The 22,993-nt window shown below is 35.5% G+C and overlaps 1 protein-coding gene and 1 pseudogene across 2 annotated transcripts in view; one reads left to right on the top strand and one right to left on the bottom strand.

Annotated features, from left to right (window-relative positions):
- HOOK3 (hook microtubule tethering protein 3) overlaps nt 1–22,993 on the bottom strand; it is a 73,971-nt gene that overhangs the window by 9,792 nt on the left and 41,186 nt on the right. For both annotated transcript variants that reach the window (XM_026712746.2, XM_087926416.1), the window contains 13 exons: nt 21,940–22,002; nt 19,621–19,704; nt 18,380–18,543; nt 16,916–17,056; nt 15,504–15,705; nt 15,010–15,120; nt 13,326–13,413; nt 10,745–10,814; nt 9,033–9,173; nt 7,968–8,055; nt 4,250–4,284; nt 2,336–2,418; nt 883–983 (listed from right to left, as the gene is read on the bottom strand). In XM_026712746.2, the coding sequence (XP_026568531.1) occupies nt 883–983; nt 2,336–2,418; nt 4,250–4,284; nt 7,968–8,055; nt 9,033–9,173; nt 10,745–10,814; nt 13,326–13,413; nt 15,010–15,120; nt 15,504–15,705; nt 16,916–17,056; nt 18,380–18,543; nt 19,621–19,704; nt 21,940–22,002 (1,371 nt within the window). The remainder of the gene's footprint in view (nt 1–882; nt 984–2,335; nt 2,419–4,249; nt 4,285–7,967; nt 8,056–9,032; nt 9,174–10,744; nt 10,815–13,325; nt 13,414–15,009; nt 15,121–15,503; nt 15,706–16,915; nt 17,057–18,379; nt 18,544–19,620; nt 19,705–21,939; nt 22,003–22,993) is intronic.
- On the top strand, nt 10,826–12,840 carry LOC148127234 (uncharacterized; annotated as a pseudogene).

The raw sequence follows: 22,993 nt of genomic DNA, 5'->3' as shown, positions 1-22,993 counted from the left end.
AATAAGAATGCAACATGAATCAAGCAAGTTGAAAACGAAGTATCCATTATGGAAGTGATCAGGATAACTAAGGAAATGCCTTGTGAGCTAAGATAGAATGGCAAATGATGGCTGGCCTATAATAATTCATCACAAAGTGAAATCTGTTTTTTTTCACAGTCTACCTTTACCATTCTGGTTTTGCTGGCTCTCATGTTTTCTCACTCTCTTTTACAATGAATCTTCAAAGCCAAGTAATTCCATATTTGATTTAATTTATGCTTTTGGACCTGGCTTGCTGAAGATCTCTGGTTTAGAATTCTCGCTAATCAAGCAGTAGAACGTCCTGAGATAAATTCTACTCAATCCAGCAGTTGAAATTCTCATTGTTAAATGTGGCAGGTGAAAGGGAAGATACCTTTGAGGACCATCCCTTGTTCAGCCCTTAGCAAAATTCATAAAAAAAATACAAAGTTGTGCAGCAAATGGTGATAGAGGAACAGTTAAATAACAGAAGCTGGAGGTGACAGTTCATAAATAAATTATCTTGCCATTCAAGGATCAATATAAGTATCTATCAATATCAATATAATTATATTAATAACAAATTGGGCTCTATTCATTCACCAATTTCTCATGGTAGTCAACATATTTGGGGATTAAAGTTCGATTTTTTTTATACATATATTAAATACAGACACAAGCATAAACACACATTTATATCTATCTAGTCATCTTGGGTTTTAATTATTTTGAAAATAGGTTTAAATGAAATAATAAGACAAAGCAGGGAAAGCTGCAGTTCAGAGGCTAATTATTAGCTATCCTATATTATGTTAGCATCATTTGACTCTGTCAAAATTGTAGAGGGAGGACAATGTTAGCGAAACATGAAATACTTACACTTTTAGCTTTTTCCAAATATTTTTTGTACCGTTCTTCCATTTGCTTCATTTCCTCTTCTTTTCTACACAAAGCTACTTGCAATTCTTCTATTTGGAGTGCTGTATTTGGAGAAGATATTACATTTTAGAATAGTGCAAAGGTTTAAGAGTTTTGAGATGTTAGACATACTAAACAGCAGATTATAAATCAGATAAAATACAATGAAGAAACATAAACATTAGAATATATATTTGTAACTACAAGGAATTCTAAAAAACAGGTGAAACCCAACTGGAGGTAGATAATTACCCATTTCTGTAGAAGTGGATGGCATCTACATTAAGCAAATATGTGTGTGGCAGCCTTGCCTTACAACCAAAGCCATACTTACAGTGAATACATAAAGGTAATCCTTGACTTAAAACCACAATTGGGACCAGAATTTCCACTGTAATTCAATACAGTTGTAAAGTGAGTTGTCACATTACTAGACCCAATTTTATCATCATTTTTGACATTGTTATCATGCAAAACTTGACTCTGCGTACCGGCTGAGAAAGTCACAAATCATGCTCATGTAACAAGATATTGCCATTGTTGTAAATGTGAGCCAGTTGCTAAGTGCCCGAACTGAGATCTGATGACATCTGAGGTAATGCTTTCAAGGGTGGACCATAAATCAAGGCTTTTTCCAAGGCTGTCATAACTTCAAACCATTATTAAATGAATGGTTGTAAGTAATGTTCAAAAATCTACTTTGAGAATTGCTCAAGAGCAACCATAGAGGTAGTCTTTGACCTATGACCATAATGGAACTCAAATTTTATGTTGCTAAGCAGGACAATTTTTGAGTTTTGCCCCATTTTACAATCTTTCTTGTCACAGTTGTTAAGTGAATCACTGCAGTTGTTAAGTGAATCTGGCTTCCCCACTGACTTTGCTTATCAGAAGGTCGCAAAAGGTGGTCATATGACCCCGGGACACTGCAACCGTCATAAATACATGCCAGTTACCAAGCATCCAAACTTTGATGCTTGTAACCATAGGGCTGCTGCAATGGTCATAAGTGTCAAAAATGGTCATAAGTCACTTTTTTTAGTGACACTGTTAACTTTGAAAGGTCACTAAATGAACGGTTGTAAGTTAAAGTATTATAATTTCCAAAGGAGTCTCTATGTATTGCAGGATGTTAAAAGAAGAAAACAGAGACGTTTATGTATATTTCATTTCTACTACTGAGTGAATTACATTCAATGCATGTGCTACTCTATGACCCCAATAATAAAGGAACAATTAACCAAGTTTAATTTCTTTAACAATAATAAATACTACATAGCAACTAGCTGAAACATTAAGTCTTAGAATAAGTGCTGTGTATTCACAGCTTTGGGGGAATATAAGCAAATATCTTTGAGCTTTTAAAAAAAAATCCGTTGCAATTAAATCATTTGAAATAAAAAGAACTACTCACAACTATTGTTATAACGGGGTTCTAAATCTTCAATGATTGCCCGTTTCTTCTGAAGCTCCTTATTAGCTTCATGCAGCTCTTCTCTGCAAAAAAGAAAAGAATCTGCACATAAAACAACCGCTGTGTCACTCTTAATTGGATTAACATTAAAGAGAGAAGAGATTAAGATACTATTAATTGTGGATTTCCACAAAGAAATAGAGTTTTGTCAGAAACTAGTATTAGCTACTAGTTATGTTTGTTCTGATTTTTGCTTTGGGGCACTGAGGATCCTTAGAATTAGGTGAAATGAAGGAAGAAGTATTGAAAGTAAAGAGACAAGGGAATGTGAACTTTAGAGACTGTGGATGTGGCTACAGATGATTTATGCTGGGTCTGAGAATGTTAAGTGAAAAAAGATGTTGAGAAAGATGAAAAGTGGAGGAACCAGTACCATGCCTAGTTCCGTTTCTGTTGATAAGCCTATGAGGAAGAAATTCTGTCCGTGGGAACCAACAAATGGTTGAAAGAGAATTCAGTAGGAAGGCTGCAGCCATCATCGTTAGCAGGGGAGCAAGAGGCCAATGGTGGAGGCAAGAGATAAGGCAACAATCAGCTCTGCACACAGAAATCCCTAAAGAGCTGTTTTGGGGTACCCAGGAAATTGCTGGGTTATCTTTGGAAGGCAGGGGAACTTTGGAGAGAGGCCCTGGGTAGGCTACTGCAGGAGAAGAGAAACCTGCATTTTCATTCAGTTCTCTTCTTCTAAGGTTTTCAACATTGTTTAGTGTGGCTCCTAATAAGGTGCCCTAGTCCAATTATGACATTCAGTCATGATGGCTGTAAGGACACTCAGGGTTTCATTAGATCTGCTAATCTCTCTTAGCCATTTATCTGATATGTATTAGCAATTAATCCTGTAGATACATTTCTATCCATATATGTGGTTGCATACTTGTATGACTTTATTCCACAACCATAAAAAAATAAAGGTTTGTATATACAAGTATAGTATACCAAAGTACTACATACAAATATGTTAAGGCTATATACACACAGAGGGATAATAAATACTGTTAACAAACCTCATCATTAAATGTCAAAACATTAATAGCTCTTCATTAGAAATCCCCTTTCTGTTAAGAGGTCGAAGTTATCAATATCATACCAATAAATTAATTTGAACTGAACTGTCTTTGAATAGTAGTAGCTCAGTCAGCACTTATGTTGTTGGTTTGAGTTCCGAGCTTGGCAATTTGGTTGCAAATGTTTCGTCCCATTTGAGGAGACATGAATGGGGACAAAACGTTTGCAACCAAATTGCCAAGCTCGGAGCTCAAACCAACAACATAATGACGGTAATAAAATGGTAAGTCCATCTGCCCCAGAATTAAAGTAGCTTATTAACTAATTCCTGGCACCAGCAGGTATGTTTAAGTATTGGGGAGGGGGAGAGTGAATGCACATAAACATATAAAAGCTCACACATACTTTATCCCACACCAATCCCATATATACACATCTCTCTTTCTTAACTAGCCAGTATGAGTTGACAAGACTTTGGTGATAGCATATTCACACTTTCACTCCACTCACGACTGACTTCTTACAAAGATATTACTACTTTAAATTAATAATTGTATCAATTCTGCTTGCTTACTTATGTAATAAGAAAATTCCTACTTCAAACCATGATTTAAACATTTTGTCAAATTATTATCAAATTATTTTATCAAATTATTGAATATTATTTCTGAGCCCTACAAAATAATTTTATTAAATTAAGAACGCATGCTATATAGATTCGCACCAGGAGATAAGAGTCACAGAATTAGTACTAATATATTTAACAATTTTAAATGATTCAATCCTAATAATTCTCCATAAAATACACATATTTATTACGAAAACGGAAGGAATATTTTTATTACTTACAGATGTTCATCAAGTTTCTTTTTCAGAATGACTGACTATAAATGAAATAAAAAAGAATTACTTGAAACAAACAAAGCTGTATATTTTTATCAAATACTTTTAACTGAAGCATGATTGACATTCCTTAGAGGGAAAAGAACTAGGCTGACTAATTTCCTTCCTTATGTATTTACATGCAGATTCATGGTATTTATCGATCTCTTCATATGCCAAAGCATCTAAGAGTAATTTATAATAAAAACAGCAGTACCTAAATAATTAAAAATACTTAAAACAATGCAAATAATATAAAACAGTATTCTTAAAAAAAAAAAGAGTCCTTTAAAGATACAGAAAAAGACTTTTTTTTTTTCTTTCCAACATTCAAATTGAGAAGGGTTGGATGAAAGAGTGAGCTCTGAATATGTTCCTACAGATTATTAAGTCAGGTGCTCCCCCCAAAAGAGGCATCAGTGCTGTCACAGAGAAGCCCCCTCCCCCCAATATTCAGTGGCTTACAGAGCAAGATCACGTCTGACGACTTCAGTGACTAACCCAGTCTAGTAACATGAAGACAACTTGGGTCAAGTTATTGAGGGGTTAGTCTGTCATGACCAAAACCTTGAAAATAGTTCAACACCACTAACTGACAGCCGATACAGCTGCTTCAAGAGAGCCATAATATGTGCACAGCTACAGGCATCACTCAGCAACCTAGCTGATGCAACGTGTACCGAATAAAAGGGCAGACCCAGACAGAGGAGGACATTGCTATAATTTAAGTATGAAGTTACAAGCATGTGAATGAGTGTGCCTGTGCAAGAAGAGGACATAGTATGAATATCACCGAAGAGCAATAACTCTAACCACAGAGGTCACCTGGATCTCCAGTGATAAGGATAACTTTAGAAGCTCTTCTTTCTTTTTAAAGGAGTGAAACCTCATTTATAATAGATTAAATGCTCCAACTACGAATCAAGGAGCCACCCAATCCAAAACCTCCATCTTGTTCAGAATCAGTTTTATTTTACAGGTAGTCCTCGACTTAGGACTGAAAATTGAGCCCAAAATTTCAGTTATTAAGCAAGACATTTGTTAAGCGAATTTTGCCCCATTTTATGACCTTTCTTGCCACAGTTGTTAAGTGAATTATTGCAGTTGATAGGTTAGTAACACGGTTATTAAGTGAAGCTGGCTTCCCCATTGACTTTGCTTGTCAAAAGGTTGCAAAGGGTGATCACATGACCTTGGGACACAGCGACAGTCGTAAGTATGAACCAGTTTCCAAGCATCTGAATTTTGATCATATGATCACAGGGATGCTACAAAGGTCATAAGTGTGAAATATGGTCATAAGTCACTTTTTTTCAGTGCTGCTGCCAACTTGGAGCGGTCATTAAATGAACTGTTGTAAGTCAAAGACTACTTATACTAGTATTCATCTACTCTATTACCACATCCAGATACTGCTTCAGAGTATGCACGATTTCTACAACAAGGAGACCGAATGCCATCAACACACTGTTAACATCTAGTTGTCCCCAGCAGTTGTCGTATAGCTATTAAAAAGCGCTGAGGACACAACAAAAGCTACCAGGCTGTAAAGGCAGTCACCCAATCTATGCCACCTTCTCTGAAATTATCCCTCCAAGTAGTTTAACATAGTGCCCTTAATCTTCAACTCACAGACATAATCCAGGAGCATATTGGGGTCAACAATGTCAAAAGCCACTAAGAGTTGAAGCAAAATCAATAAGAGTTATGCTTCCTTTATCTCTTTTCCAGAGACAGAGAAACATGACTGGTTCGCTTCCGAAACCTATCTCCAGACTGAGATGAAAGAACTGTAAATATAATACAATTTAACAGCATTATAGCTGGGACTATAGGCTAAAATGTCTTTTGAAATTTTACAGAGGATGTTTTATGCATGAGATATACGTATTTCCATGGCTATTTTAAGTGCTCCGCATTTAAATCACCAGGAGTGCCTGGCAGATTTGGTAAAAATCAATCCAACAAACTCAACAATGTATGTATTTGGGGTAGCTCACATATGACAACACCAAAGCACTTTTCCATAGTATGAAAACACAAGAGGAAAAATGTGCGTGTATGATTCGTAATTATCTGATTACCTGCACTAGTATTTCACATCAATTCCTATAGTATAAAGGAATTTTATACTGTATTAAACAATCTCAACTAAATATAAATACAAGGTCCATGTCATTTTGAGAAATAATTTGAGGAAACCCCTAAAGGATTAAACTTTTAATTCAGGTGCAACCTCAGACATGTCCAATCATTTGTATACCTGTTTACAGGAAAACATGCCACAGACTTGCGTGGAAGCTGCCAGAAGGACAACACGTACAAAAATAATCAAACAACAAACAGATAGCACATAGCATGCAAAAAAGAATGAAAATCCTGTCCAATTAAATGTTCTTTTTTTAAACACTTGAGTCACAAATGAGACTGATTCAGAGCAGGTTGAGATAAATAGGAAGCCATACTCACAATAGCCTTGTGCAGAAACCCATGCCAAGAGACAGAGGCGACAGTTTAGTATGAAGTGAACAGCAGCCAACAGAAGGAAACTATTTAGTATCTTTTTTTCTGAAGAATATACAGTTAAAGCAAGGCATTCTCACAGAGCATGCACATTATCTTCTCTTTTTGTGCTCTCTAAGGTTTCTTTCTCCTATCTCGTCCTCTAGAGAATTCTGAAAAAACTATCACAAAGGTGTGTTAAGGATAGGAGTGAAGCGCTCGTACTCAAAGCAGATGCTACAAGAAACAAGGCAACTTTATGAAAATACGAACTCAAACAGAGAATAGTAAAAAAAAAAAGGGGGATTATGATAATCCCAACCTTTTCTTTTTTTGCATGGACAAGTTTTGGATGCAATATGTAGTAGCAGTCTGCTGAATGTAACCAAGTATAGTCTATGATGGAGACCAACAAAATGCTTACAATATATTTTATCCAAAACACCAGGTTCTTATTTGCATAATGAGTTAGTTTTTAAAATGATAATTATTTCAGTAATGATCAGTCGTACAATGTACAAAAATAAAACTTGCTTGTTCACAAAATTAAAGGGGAGGCCATTGGGAGTCTCTGCACTTATGGTAGTCTTGTGCTGTGAACATATTAAGCCATTTTTCAGTTTCCTTTGCTCTGATGCGTTTATCACTCTTGGAAGGGAAAATAGCACCCTCCTGTTACCATGGCTCCAATGCTGCAAATCAATGTTGGATTACATTGATATATGTTGCCAGTAAGTCAGAAAAGGAATCTTTATATCAGGAAAATTATTAGCTACCCAGAAAGCTGTAATTTTTACTGCTGCCACCTGTCCTGTATAGGTTTAAAGCTGGATGCCACTCGAGTCTCTAGCTGGAAATATCTACTCCAATCCCATCCCTTCTCATCCCAGCTGTTCCTTTGACTATCCCATCAGATTTCTGACAGAGACCTGAATGGAAATGTTAGACTTTTTTTTTAACCACCAGCTTTCCTTTTGAAATTATCAACTGGATTTCATTAAGAGGGTAGGAGGACAGGGGGTAGGCAGTTCATCAATTAAAAAGCGTAGAAATAGAAAATGACATTACTTTACCTTTATATACAAAGGTAATGAAATTTGTCAGAAAAAATTAATATGATTAGCAGCAAAGTAGGAGGGCACTAGAAATTTAGGGCCATGTATTTTTATATCTTTTCACTTACATCTTCAGCTTTTGATCCTTGATCCTGCAAAGACTTCTGTAATTCTTCAACATGACATTGCACTTCAAACAATCTCTGGTTTACAAGCCTAGAAATAAGAAACAAGATTTAACTTTTAAGTAGCAGTGAAGGGTTTGTTGTTCTAAAAGGATCATCAAGGATCTTGTGGGGGTTTAGAAATATTTGTGGAAATAATGGCCTCAAGCTTTTATTTTCTTATTAGCACATTCTACTGTCCTTCAAATGAAGCAATAGCACTAAGTCTCTTCCTAATCAATGAAGTCACAAATATGTATTAAGCAAATCACAGACTGTGAAATATAGTGGGGGTTTTTTTAAATGAAGTTGATTAGTTTGCTGCCATGGGCTCCATGCTACTTCTCATTCTCATTTTTCCAACATCTTGAGCAGTTCAAGATCATACTGCTAAAATACTGCCAAACTATTGATGTTTTTCAATGCAATTTCTTGAGTTCTTCAAATGGAACCACCACAAAACTGGGTACATAGAGTCGTCTTCTTTTTCTCTTCTTCTTTACTTCCTCTTTTACTGCTTTGGATGTCTAGGGAGATACAAAGTTCTGGTTCTTGCTCTTCTGACGGCCTCGAAATCTTTCAAACTACAAGCCCATGTCTATATTGTGACAGTGGTAACAGGACAAAGTAAGGGATTGCTAGGAGTGGGCGAAATATGGCGTGGCCTTGTATCACAGGTCCATTACGGTAGCCATGAAGGCCATCCTGGGTCAACTTGAAGCATCCTTGCTAAAGGGGCTCTGGTGAAGTTGCGACAGGCCCAGTAAAACTGCAATGGATAATATATTGCTGCAGAAATTATAACAAGGTACATATAGCAAAGCCTCTATTAGGCTTAACACATCTTTTGAATAAGAAACTTTCTGACCCTCACTCTAGTATTACCTCATCACTCCAATACATCCTTGAAGTCTTCAGACATCAATGCAGTCCCAGCTAAAAAATGTTGTTTTTATCTTTAAAGTAGAAGCAAGTGGTTCCAATCCACTTCCACCCCACTAGTCTAAAAGAAAAACAGCACCTTCTTACCTGTTCTCTGTTTCTAATTCATTCGTTCTCAGATTGGCATCATCCAAGAGACTCTGTAGCAAAGCAATCCTCTCATTGTCAGACCCCTCCTGGTTAAGTTTTAGCACTTTATTTTCATGTTGAAGGCGAATAAGCTTTTCCCTTGAGAAACAAATCAGGACTAATGAAATAGTGTCACTCTCTGGGAAAGATTCATACCATCACTATAGAAAGTATGCATTGTGAAGTAACCATCCTACATTGATTGGACAGCATCAATCTACTTTGGATCATTTTTCTCAATAAATAAACAATTTAATTTTAGGCCTTGTGTTAGATCATATGTATGCAGAAATAATGAAAAAAATCAAAGAGTCACAAACTTTTAGCCCCCTCCCGCTATAGCTTAATCCAGTTGACATCATTGCTGTACTTCTCCAGTCTTATTATCCTTGCAAATTTTGCTTCCATCATATCCACGCACTACTCCATATACTGTCTGTGTTATCTCTTCTCTTTTTCAAGATCTCATTAGTTCCACCCATCCATGTTTTTCCCTTTTCACTCTCTCTATAACCAAACCTAGATTATCTCTCACATTAATTTTCTCACATGCTCACTCCTGAGGCAAAAAATGGCTTGTCAAGAAATTCTCATCACTAAACCAATCTTTAACCATAAAACAATTTTTCACTATAAACAATCGCATCAATGATGGTTTTAGATTCATTCCTTTTCAATTTGTATAGGTAGTCTTTGTTTAGCAACTGCAATGATCATTCATAGTTACAATGGTGATATAAAAGTAACCTTAGGACCAAACTTCTCATTTACAACCTTCAAAGATGTGTAAAGCAAAGGAAAGCTTAAGTAAGTTCTAATTATCAGCCAGTTTCATTTAATGTCCATGCTGTTTAAGGACCAATTTTCCGATATCAACTGTCGTGACTAAATGAGGATTTCCTATATGCATCAACAGTACATTCCCATTCTTGTACTCTCTCTTCTCATTTCCATTCATCCACTCCTGTCAACTAACAGGATTTTTCCCCTGCTTTTCTTCAAAAAGCTGTTCAATTTTTGTACAACTTATCTAATTCATACTTTTAAAGCCGCAGAAATAAAGATATTTATTTTCTCACTAGCTCCAGTTTAACATGAATTAATAATTTTATTGGTATATTTTATAAACTATCTCTAATCCCATAAAGTTAAGAAACATACTTTTAATACTAGCTTGATTCAATTACTCCAATATTTCCATTTAAGTGCATCAGGGAGCTCCAGAGAAGAATACAAAGTATAACAGAAACTAAACAAATTCAATGAGTGAGGTTACAGTAAATATCAATTTTGGTCTATTTTATGCAAATCTGCTCACATAAAATAGACCATATAATTCCCCATCTTCTTTTATTCAACAGAATCTTCAATAGAATAGTTCAGTAGAGAGAATACATTTTTATTAAAATGAAAAGCGGAGAAGAGATAAAAGTACATTCACAATTCTTGTGAAATTCAAGGAAGGATTAAATTGATTCAGGCCTACTACAGATTTACTTTTCAAATATTTGCCTGAGGAAGATTAAACCCATTTTCAGTCAATTTAAAGGGAGATCAAATTTTAAACTGGGCAAGATCAGTAAGAACTATTAATCTTAGTCCTAATAAAATATTAGTAATATATGAAATTAAATGTGTGATCATACAAAAATATTTTATGTTTATCTTACTTTATTTCTGGAATAATAATTTCTGTTGCCAAACTGTCAGAAGATTCTTGACCTTCCAAAGGTAATAATCCTTTTTAGGGAATGGAGAAGAAAGAAAATATTAAACAGGATAGAATAGTAAATGAAAAGGTAAAAAAATTCTTTCAATTTAATTCTCCTGTCCAAACCCAATAAATATTTAAGCTTGCAATTCAAAGTAAAGTAATAGCAAAACATGAGACAAAGTGTAAATACTTCTCCACACTAATTGCATCTGCAGATAACTGCCCAGTGACCCTGTTTAAAGTGAGCTGTCTCCTCTTAGGGAAGGAGGAGATTGAGGTCCACCTGAAGGGGCACGCTGAGGAATTTGCGGATTTTCTGGAAGACAAAATTGTTTGACTTCGTTCCCAGTTAGATACCAGCGTGGTTGCTGATCTGGTGGAAGCTTCTGAGGCAGGTTCTTGCTCTGTTATCTGGGAACGGTTCGACCTTGTTGCTCCTGATGAAGTGGACAGGATCCTAGGGAGTATGCACGTGAGCACCTGTATTTTAGACCCATGTCCCTCCTGGCTTGTGAAAGCTTCCCAGGAGGTGACAGGCGGGTGGACTCTGGCAGTGATTAATGACAGGAGGGGACAGTAATTAATAACAGGAGGGGACGGTGCCCCAGCACTTTAAGGAGGCTGTGGTCCGCCCTCTTCTTAAGAAGCCATCGCTGGACTCCATCCGATTGGATAATTTCCGACCTGTCTCCAATCTTCCCTTTTTGGGGAAGGTTGTTGAGAAGGTGGTCGTGCAACAGCTCCAGAGGTTTCTGGATGAAATGGATTATCTTGACCCCTACCAGTCAGGATTCAGGCCTGGATTTGGGACAGAAACAGCATTGGTTGCACTTTTGGATGATCTCTGGCGGGAGCGGGATGGGGGTAGTGCATCCATCCTTGCTCTACTTGACCTCTTGGCGGCTTTTGATACCATTGACCATGGGATTCTCCTGGGGCAACTTCAGGGGATGGGAGTGGGAGGCCTTGTGCTGTCTTGGTTCACTTCCTTCCTCCGCGGCCGCTCTCAGTCAGTGTTGATAGGAGGGGAGAGATCCAACCCTCACCCACTGCTTTATGGGGTTCCGCAGGACTCGGCACTTTCTCTGCTCCTGTTCAACATTTATATGAAACTGCTGGGTGAGATCATCCATCACCATGGACTGAGGTATCACCAATATGCTGCTGATACTCAGCTGTATGTCTCGGCCCATGGTGAGTTAAGTGTTGTTGTGTCCTCCCTCTCGCAATGCCTGGAGGCTGTTAGGGGCTGGATGGGGAGCAAACTAAACCAATGCAAGACCGAGTGGCTCTGGGTCTGGGGTTCGTTGGTTCAGGGAAAATTACCACCTTTAGTCTTGGATGGGGTAGCACTACCCCAAACAGAACCTGTGCGTAATCTGGGGGTTCTCTTGGACTCACAACTCCTATTCGAAGAGCAGGTGGTGGTCGTGGCCAGGACGGCCTTTGCGCAACTGCGGGTTGTGCACCAATTACGCCCTTTCCTGGATCAGCAGTCCCTACTCACAATCACTCATGCTTTGGTCACTTCCCATTCTGATTATTGCAACACGCCCTACATGGGGCTGCCCTTGAAGAGCATCCGGAAGCTCCAGTTGGTGCAAAATGCAGCGCATGGTTTTATGCAGACCCCAGTGTGCACATGTATCACCTCTCCTTCAGGAGCTGCATTGGCTGCCAATTTGCTTCCGGGTGCAATTCAAGGTGCTGGTTGTCCTTCATGGCTTCCAGGTTATCTGAGGAAACATCTCTTGCTAGTGACATCTACCTGACCCATTAGAGCGAGGAGGCAGGGAATGCTGCGGGTCCCATCCCTGAGGGAGATACACCTGGTGGGACCTAGAAGAACGGCCTTCTCAGTGGTGACTCCATCTCTCTGGAACATTTTTCCCCCAGAGATTAGAATGGCCCCCTCATTAATACTATTCTGAAAGGCACTGAAGACCTGGTTTTGCCAGCGGACCTGGGCAACCCAGAGAGGGATGGAACCCATTAAATGGCTAGTGTGACCCGCTGTCGTCGGGGTGGGGGGGTGGGAGTTGGTTTTTGTTTTGTTTTTTTCCCCAAAATTTTTTATTCTATTGTACTTTACTAATTTATTTGATTCTTTTTGTTAGTTCTTATTGTTTTTATTTTTATTTTTTGTTTTAAATATGATTTTACATTGTGTAAGCCACCTTGAGTCGCCATGGGCGAATAGGCGGCAATATCTATCAATCAATCAATCAATCAATCAATCAAATAAATAAATACATACATACATACATTAAAAAAAAACATTATCATCTCTTAAAATTTCCCTAAATATATACCTTTTCAAGCCTGTAATAAAAATTCACAATCTGGTAAATAGCGATTTGTCTTAATTCTTACTTAAGCAACTACAATATTCACTAAACAAATTACATGATAAATAGTTCCTAAGTAAGTACTATTCCTTTCAATATTTCAACAAGAGGAAAAAAATGGAAAAAGTGTTGCAAGTTTTAATAAAGGATATAATTTTCTCACAAACCATTGCATTTCCAGAATCTTACCTGAAGTAGTTAGTTGTCCTTCTTGTGATTTTATACAATGGATCTCTTCAATTGTTTCCTTTAAAGAATCTCTTTCTGTCCTTAGCCGCTACAGAGTTTAAAAAGAAAAATATTTCACTATTCCAGTATACAGTTCATAAAGGATGAAGTTATGTTACAGATAGTTCTTGTCTTATGCTCACAATCATGACCGGAATTTCAGTCATGATTATAAAGTGAGTCATCATGTCATTGGTCATGATTTTACAATCATTTTTACTGCAATTGTTAAATGAATTACCACAGTCATTAAGCAAATCCAGCTTCTCCAACTGACTTTCTTTTCCCCTCAGAAACCATCTGGGAAGATCACAAATCACAACCAGTTTTAAATGCAAGCCAGTTGACAAGTAGCTGAATTGTGATTACATGACCGGAGGGATACTGAAGTGGCCCTGTGAGAACAGATTGTAAATCATCACTGCATCACATTGTTTGTTCATGTTCAGATGGCATTTCACAAGCACTCACACATACAAATATTTTACAATTACATACTTAGAATTCTAAAATCTATTGTTATTCAAAGGAAAATAAGCTAACTAATATTTCTGAAGTATATAACAGATTGGAGTCATAAAATGGGAAGGAATATTTAATTATATATATGGCCCAATACTTCTGGTGGAAAGCTATTAAAATCCATGAAACCTTTTAACAATAATCTTAGAAAATACTCATGATAAAGTTAGCAGGAATCATATTGCTACGATGTTCCATATTAATGGAAGCAAGTCAACAAAAACTAGGTGAAAAGTCAACAACTGATATGTGAATTTTCATGATTACAGAAGCAATTGTAAAAAAGAACTGCAGTACATTATGGTTTATCAACAGAGCAATGCTTGCTTAAGTACACTAGCCCATCACAAAACTTCTTGTTATTCCTGGGCTAATGAACAACTAAATTCTCTACTTGCTCAATTTATTATAATATCTTTACATGGATTATAGGGAAAGATAACCTAGCTGAATAGACACAGATATAGATTTCAAACTTTATCATGAGATCTGAGATAAAGAAAATGAAACAGAAATAATTTTTTACTTGAAATAGAAGACAAACATGATAACCTAGATGTGAAAGTATACACATTAACATGATATGTAAAGCCAAATAAAGGGAAACAGAAGAAAACACAATAGGTATATAAATAAATCTAAATTATGATTTTATATTAGTTAAGCATAGCTTCATAATGATACAGTCCTGTTTCCCATCATTATCTGTTTTCTTTAAGTGATTACTTAATTTTAACTCAACCAGCAAATTATTTAAATTATCTGTCAGGCAAACCCACAAATTTGCATAAAACAGTAGTGGAACCTTGCACAAAATCAATAGAGAAAAGGGAAGCACAAAGAATTCCAAAAAGCAAAGCTTTTAATTGAGAATTAATTAAGAAAATATACTAAAAACAAATTGTATCACTGAATCCTCAAGTGGAAGAGGATATTTTTAAAAGATGATAAAAAAGTCAAGATCAAAAGAAAAGTAAAAAAGAGCAGTAGAAAACTGAATAATTCAGACAGCTGACTATATATGCATAATAAAGATATATAGACAATATTTAAAATAGCCAGTTTAATTATCAATATTTTAAATATAAAAGGGAACAGCAAGATTTATATGTTGATTACATACATCTTTTTCTTTTTGGAAACTATCTACTTTTTCTTTCAGCATCTTATACTCAAATTCTAGCTTGTCTGCTTTTGTGGATTCTTCAGACAATCTGTTTTGAAGTTCAACCACCTGCAATAGCAAGAAAGATCACAATGTATCAATATAAAAGTATAAACCTTCATTAAGAGCCAGTAATAAACATAAATCACAGCAACCTTTAAGTTGACACTTTCTTCTTCCTTCCTCTCCTCTTCTCTTCAGCTTCTCATTTCAATTAATTAGACTTATTCAAATCTACATCTATGGCATTTCAATGGTAACTCAAACCTGGTTAAATTCATTTACAATGTTTTAATCTTTTAAATTCTATGCTGAATTCAGACATAACAATATTTTTCCTGTTAGGTTAAGTAGAAGCTTCAAAATGCTCCATATTGATCAAACTAAGAGACATAGGAAATATATAGAAATACAGACAGTCAAATTGTATTTTTGTTCATTCCTGTGCTCACCTGCCTCTTATATGTTTCCAATTGGCTACGAGCTGAATTGGCTTTCCTCAGTTCTTCTTCCAAGCTCACCGTGTTTTGCATGTACATTGTGTTTTTCTCTTCCAAAAGTTTTACTTGCCTCCGAAGATCTCCAAGATCTTCTAGTTTCTTTTTGTATGAATGTACTTGGCTTTCCAACTTGGTTACTTTGTCAGAATTGTGCCTGGAAAGAGAAGTGTTGCCAAGACTCAATTTTTAGAATCTCTTTTTAAATATATTTCGGTTTATTGGAAGAGTAGCCTTAGATTCATCTGTTTTAAGTAAATATTAAAGCTGTGCTACTTGCAGGGAAATGGGAGAGGAAAATACATTCAGCAATTCTTGATCTTCACTGAAGACAGTGTATACCTGACTGCATTCAGTCATGGCACATTGGGACTTTCCAGTATTGGGACCTCAATCCACTTGGAAATAGACAACAAGAAATCTCATTTTTCTTTTTGTATTTGGAGGAACACCTCCAAAGTTGGAGCGGTCACTCTAGACAATCTTATGTGCTCCTAGAATACTTGCCAGTTCATCATCTAAAATCTCATAGCAGCTGGCAAGGAATTAAAAAAATGAATTCATAACAAATTAATGAAGACATAATCATCCTACAGCATTATATAAAACTTCTCAGGCTACAATAAATGGACAGCTACTATCCAAAAAAATTAAGATGGAGTCCAGCAGTACAACTTTAAAAACCCCATGTCTAGTTCTTACAGTGATTTAACTTGGAAGTAAGTATCCAAATAAGTTGACATTGGTGTTAGTGATCTTGCTTACTATAGTACTTAATATTATTTGGAGCTACTAGACAATTTTCAGGGAACATCACATGTAATAATTGTGTTATTGAGCATAGCCAACTTTAGGGGCAGGGTTTCTGAGGGATCACCTTTTTCTAAGAGTCTCTACCCATCCAACTAGTTCAAGCAGAATGGGCATGCTGCAGACCCCATCAGCCAGAATGTTGACTGATGTGAACCAAAAGATGAGCTTTTTTCCACAGTGGCCCCTGCTCTATGGAACATCCTCCCTTCAGAGATTGGAATGCCCCCAATCCTTGTTAGCCTTTCATAAGGCCTTAAAAACCAGGCTATGTTCCCATACCTGGGATGCCGAATGTGTTAAGAGGCCCTGTTTTCTTGGCTGTATTGCTAACTGCCCAAGTATCTTGCTCCTATGTATATTTAATCTGGATGTTTTTAGTGTTTTAATGGTTTTAATTGTAATGTATTTTTTGAATTGTAAGCTGACCAGAATCACTGACTGAGATGGGCAGCTATAAAAATTACTGAATGAAGGCAATGTTGGATTCATTTTAATCAACGGATAATGAACCTATATCAGAAAGTATATAACCTAAAGGATTAAAAATTATGTACCTTAATACATCCATCTCATCTTTCAGAGATTGAGCTTCTTCAGCCAGATTTGTTAATTCTTCATTTTGTTGCCGTAAGTCTACAATTTCCTTTTCTAACTCTTCGCAACGAATTCTATAATCATCTTTTGCTGCTTCTAATCTGAAAGAAAACATTACAATATATTACATAGGGAAAAGTACTTACAATCAAGATTTGAAGTTCTCTTCTGGGTATCTACTTTAAAACAAACAAACAGACAAATAAATAACCCTGAATTATGCCAATTACAACGGAAAAAATCTCTTGGATATTCAGAAAACATTCAACAACAGCAAATTATAACTTTCACCCTCTCAACATTTGTAGAAACTTTAACTTAATTCTTACTGGGTACATATATTGAGGCAGAAACATGGCTCTATTAGCAGGCTTTGGGACTCCAGGTTGATTCACCTGGAAGGTTGTATGATTGTATGATTGTATTTGTCGCTGCCATGTTGTTGACTTTTAAAGCTCTATGTCATATCACCATGAGTTCAGTGGCCATAAACAGTGAATCTGTTTAATTAATTAATAATACTACTTAGTAAAAAAAATTATACTTATGCATACAACCTTTGAAAGCCATTTGTTTTCCCTAAAGAAGTGAAAATATTCTGGGGATCCACATCAAACTATCAATTGGATCCTTCTAGGCTGCACAGCAAATAATGAGAAATTAAACAAAAATATATCCAAGAAGTTAGAAGTGAGACATCAAGTAGCCTTTTAATTATGTGTTTTTAAGGTCAGCAAAATGAATGATCAATGCCACTTCTATGCAAATCAGGCATAAAAGTGGAGAATTTAACAGCTTTTTAATTTAAGGATTATTAGCAACTGTAAAACATTGCACTGATCTAAGTCACCATCAACATAAACATACACATTTTCTTTCAGCTGTTATTGTTATTGCTTTACAAAAACATCTCTTTAGGATCCCAGCAATACAGATTTTAATTTATATATCAGTCACTGATCCAAAAAGTGTTACAAATAGACATACCACACGAACACTTAGCAATTACTAAGAAAGCTTTTTAGTATTTTATTCATAAAGTACTTTTTAGAATCTTACTATATAAATATTGTTGGCTGGTGATCACAATAATAAAGATTATGTAATCTGCCTGAAATCATGGCATAGGATCGGTGGGGCACAGTGGTTAGAATGCAGTATTGCAGGCTTACTCTGCCAGGAGTTTAATCCTGACTGGCTCAAGGCTGACTCAGCCTTTCATCCTTCTAAGGTTGGTAAAATGAAAACCTAGATTGTTGAGGGCAATAAGCTGTCTCTATAAACTGTTTAAGGAGCTATAGTTTATCCTGATTTGTTTAATAATAAAATTAATTTTAAATTTATTGGAAACTCTTTATTCTAATGGCAAATAAGAATGAAATGAGCATTTCTTAGTGGCTAGTACATTATTATGGAATTCTCACCTGAAGGTTTCCTCTTGGAGCTGTTCCAACTGTGTCTGGAGCTGTAGATGTCTACGTCCTGCTGGACTGTTTGGGTCTTCTATGGAATCAGACTGATTTAAGCGTTCCATTAAGACCTGGTTCTCTGCTAACAAACTACTTTTCTCTTCCTGCAATGCGGCAACCTGTAGCCAAAATGCAATAATAAATGCACCATGTTTGACCAAGAGCATACTTTGGCAATATTATGAAAAAACAGTATAGCACTTTGAATCTGAACTATGTGTTACAATGAAATATCCTTCATCAGTACCATTTCCTTCTAGGACTAACAACAGGGGTTCATGTATTTGCATAGATGTGCAGCAGGTTATCCATCCCTACATATACTCACTCACTTATACCTTACTGCTTAACCAGAACAATTTAGATGGACCTTCTTCTGAAACTAAGATACCTTGAAGGATTCTTCTATTATTACTTCTATTATGAATTCAAGATTGCAGTTCTATCCATAGTTCATTTGGGATTAATATTTTAATGAAACCAGCAAGATTTATTTGGAAACACCCCCAAAAAGATGATATTGTAATGATATTTTAAGAATTAGATTACACGAAGTTCCTCTAAAATATCATCATCACCATCATCATTCAGGGTCAATGAAATGCAACTAAAATCCTCCTCATTGGCTCCTCAGAAAGAACTCAAAAAGAACTTCACTGGTTCTTTTTATGACCAACCCTCATTTATTGGTATACTTGAATAAAACAGACTTTGATTTGCTGTAAAACATAAATCAGGAAGAAGGTAAGGAGACTTATGTAGGACACTATAAAGGCAAAATTCTACTACGAAAAGTAGTTCTACTAGACTTTTTGAAGTCTGCTTATTTATTTAAAATAATGTATTCATTATTTTAGTCAACCTTACAGACTGTTCACTTATGAACCAACCTAGTTCTTTCAACTTTCACAGGAAAAATTTGGGGTGTTTTGATAAGGTAACAATGAGCAAGGCAAAAAACACAATGTGGGAACACTGTTATTATTGTTCAGTTTCTCCCTACTTGGGATGATGCTCTGCAGGAGTTTTCTTTGTTTTCTAACTCAGGTGTAGCATATGTCAGAGCACAAATTATTCTTTCTATCTCAGAATGGGAAACTGTACAGTGGCTATAGGTTCGTCAAGAAAGCAACTGAAAGCCTACAGACTACCCTGTTCAGGCAACCCTGCAAATGACAGCAAAATTTTGTGCCTACTTGCATATCCAGTTCATGGCATCTCTGAGCAATTTCTTCTTTGGTTGCTAAGGCTTCGTTTAATTCTTCCGTTGTTTTCTTCAACTGTGTTTTTGAATACAATATATTTTTATTTAATAAAAATGGTGATACAAAAAATAAAAAACAATAGGGATCCAAAGAATTCATTTATCTGTTTTTAAAACAATTATCCATGCCCTCCTAATTTATTTTGACAAATCATCTGCAAAGTTTTTTGTTTCATGGAGATAAAATCTACCAGAATATTTTTCTATTGTGTATACATGGCAAAATCTAAAATACTTCGTTATTCATACACTAATTAACTTTGGAGCTGCAGCATCCAAGTCATACAAATCATGAAACAATGATATTAAAATATAATTGTAGCTAAGTTTCATTCATACATCTCTGGATGCAGCTCTAGTGGAGAACAACCAGAGATGTGTATGCATTGATGGCATCAGATTAGGGCATATAATCCTGGAGAAAAATCTATCCATGTGGTCACTAAAGATCCACAATGACATGATGGTACGTAATCTATCAGGTAAATTTAGGCATTACAATCTTTCAATATAAGAAAATGTATTATACATAATGCTTCAAGCCTTACAAGCTTTCCCCTTAAAGAAGTAATGTGCTGATTTCAACTGTTTTTGTACATACATGGACCAGGAAAGGAAACACAAGAAATAAAGATAAAATCTTCAAAGAGCGTTCGCTATTATAAGAAATGTGTATGCAAGCTATTATTTTGTAGTAAACAGTTCAACATCACAAACATTTTATATCAGCAGTAGACCAGTAAAGGTGGCTTCTTTAAGGAAGATCTCTTACCAGGTCAGATTACTTGATCCAACTATCTCATTTCTGTCTATTCTATCAGGTTTTTGCTCATTTTTCAGTAAAGAAATAAGGGACTCAACTGCATATCTGCATTCAAAGTAGTTATCCATTCCAATTCAATGAAATACAAAACATTTGTGATGTTGAAACTGTTTACTACAAAATAATAGCTTGCATAAGTATTTGTTATAATAGCCAAGAACTCTTTAATATGACTTTAGAAATATCATACAGGTAGTCCTCAATTTACAACCACAGTTGAGCCCAAAATTTGTTAAGTGAGGTTTTTCCCATTATTTGAATTTTCTTAACAGATTTGTTCAGTGAATCACTGCAGTTGTTAAATTAGTTAACACAGTTGTTAAGTGAATCTGGTTTCCCCATTGACTTTGCTTGTCAGAAGGTCGCAAAAGTTGATCACATGACCTTGGAACCCTGCAACCGTCATAAATATGAGTCAATTGCCAAGCATCTGATTTTTTATTCATGTGATCATGGGGATGCTGCTACGATTATAAGTGTGAAAAATGGTCATAAGTCACTTTTTTCAGTACCATTGTTAACTTTGAATGGTCACTAAACGAACTGTTGTTAAGTCGTATAAGATAAATGCAACTTAAGAACAAATAGTGTATCCAAAGCAGGCAGATGTCAAATTTGATGTTCCCTCAAATGCTGGGCAGTAATTCACTCATATTAGATAAATTATTTTTGAAAAACATTCAGCGTAATTCCAAATTCTTTCAAAGTGTAATTCTGCCTATTGAGAATAATGGCATGAAACATAGCCCCAATTACATTCAATACTATATTGCTGCATTATATTCGCGAATTTGTTAATGTACTGCATTTATTAACCTGAGTAGCATTTCTTTAAAATAATCAAATGTTTTAAAATAAATATTGGCAAAGAACCTGACTGCTAGTTTAAAAAGAGTCATAGCATTTTTGAGATAAAGCCAGTTTGACTGTTGAGATGGCAGAGAAAGAAAATAATGCTACAAATTAACAATTTGATTTTATATGTAAAGAGAAAATATGAAAAAATACTGTTGTTTTTTACTCAATGCCAGTAGTATTAGTTTTATAAAATCAGATGTTTTTGCATCTCTGGCTTTGCCTGTAATTAGCTTTCAAAATTTCACACTGGACCCAATAAACAGACTTTTGCTTTGATTTCATTTCTGGTAACTAGATTTTTTAAAAATCAAAATGTAGCATAACAGTGTTAAGGCTGCCTTTTGGCAATGATACTAACATAGTAATTAAGTTACTTTATTGATGTTAATTGTAACGTCTACAATTTACCAGTTCTAATGAACTAATTTGCTGTCTGCTTCCTTTACACTTTTTCCAAATAAACTAAAGAAATAAACTGATAAAAACAAGGCAAAATAAATGGGTGGCTCCAAAATTATGCAAATTGAACTCTACTAATGTAGGGAAAATTTAGCAGCAGTGGTTACATACCTGACGGTCAAGATCAACGTAACCATCATTTCCAGCAGTGACTGGAGACTCTTTACTCATCAACTGCAATAAGATCACACTGGATTAGAAAAAGCAAAAGACTCGTTTGTATCTGTGTAAGAATTAAGGGCATTTAAAATATAAGGTACTGTATTATGGTGTTGGGTATGGCCTTACTTAATCAAGAAAGCATTTTACTGTTTGGTTCACATTTTACATTTTACTGTTTGGTTCAACATAGCTAATTTTAAGGAAAGAGTTAAGAATTAGAAACATTATTTGTAATGTTTAAAAAAATGCTTGGACTGCATATATAGAAAACAATATTTCTATATTTTCAACTTAAAATCACTTATTGCTCCAGTACAATGTTCAGTTTATCAAATATTAAAACTATACATATGATAACATCAGGATATACTGAAGCAAACTCACTTATTACTAAATCAGTAATATATGAAAAACTTTTAAGATTTGACCCAAAGGTGCTTTTTTTTTCAAGAGGCAACTGGACTTTTGGTTTTTCTTTGAAGATGTTGAAGCACCTTTGGGACAACCATCACCTGGATGACTGAGAATCTCCATAGACTTTTAAGATTTGATTTTTGCCTTGTATTGCTAGAAAGACATATATTTTAAACTAAGCCGAGGACATTACAGGTATAAATCATGAAATAAGACTATGAATGTCAACAATATGAATTTAAAAAACACATGCTTATGCTATACATATTTTTCATATATCAAAAACTATCCAAGGTTATATCATAATCCACATTTAATAATGGTGTGAAAAAAACATATTATTTTATTTCAAAAATGAATCCAAATTTGTCACAATAAATATTTTAAGTATATCCTTCCTTATTCAAAAGCAAAAAGATCTGATGACTACGTTTAAATGTTTTCCCCAATTCTTTTGAGATTAGTTAGCAGGTAGCAGAAAAATAGAATTGTTGCTGGATTTAATACTTGAGCACGTAGGGGGCACTGCAGAGTCTGGGCGATGCTAGCACAGCACACAGTATGGCACTTTCTAGGGTGAGATGTGTGC

The sequence above is a fragment of the Pseudonaja textilis genome, chromosome 2 (genome assembly GCF_049901715.1).
Source record: "Pseudonaja textilis isolate UNSWEBS1 chromosome 2, rPseTex1.2, whole genome shotgun sequence".
Classification (NCBI taxonomy): domain Eukaryota; kingdom Metazoa; phylum Chordata; class Lepidosauria; order Squamata; family Elapidae; genus Pseudonaja; species Pseudonaja textilis.
The sequence above is the reverse complement of the archived record's forward strand: the minus strand, read 5'-3'. Positions and strand labels throughout refer to the sequence as shown.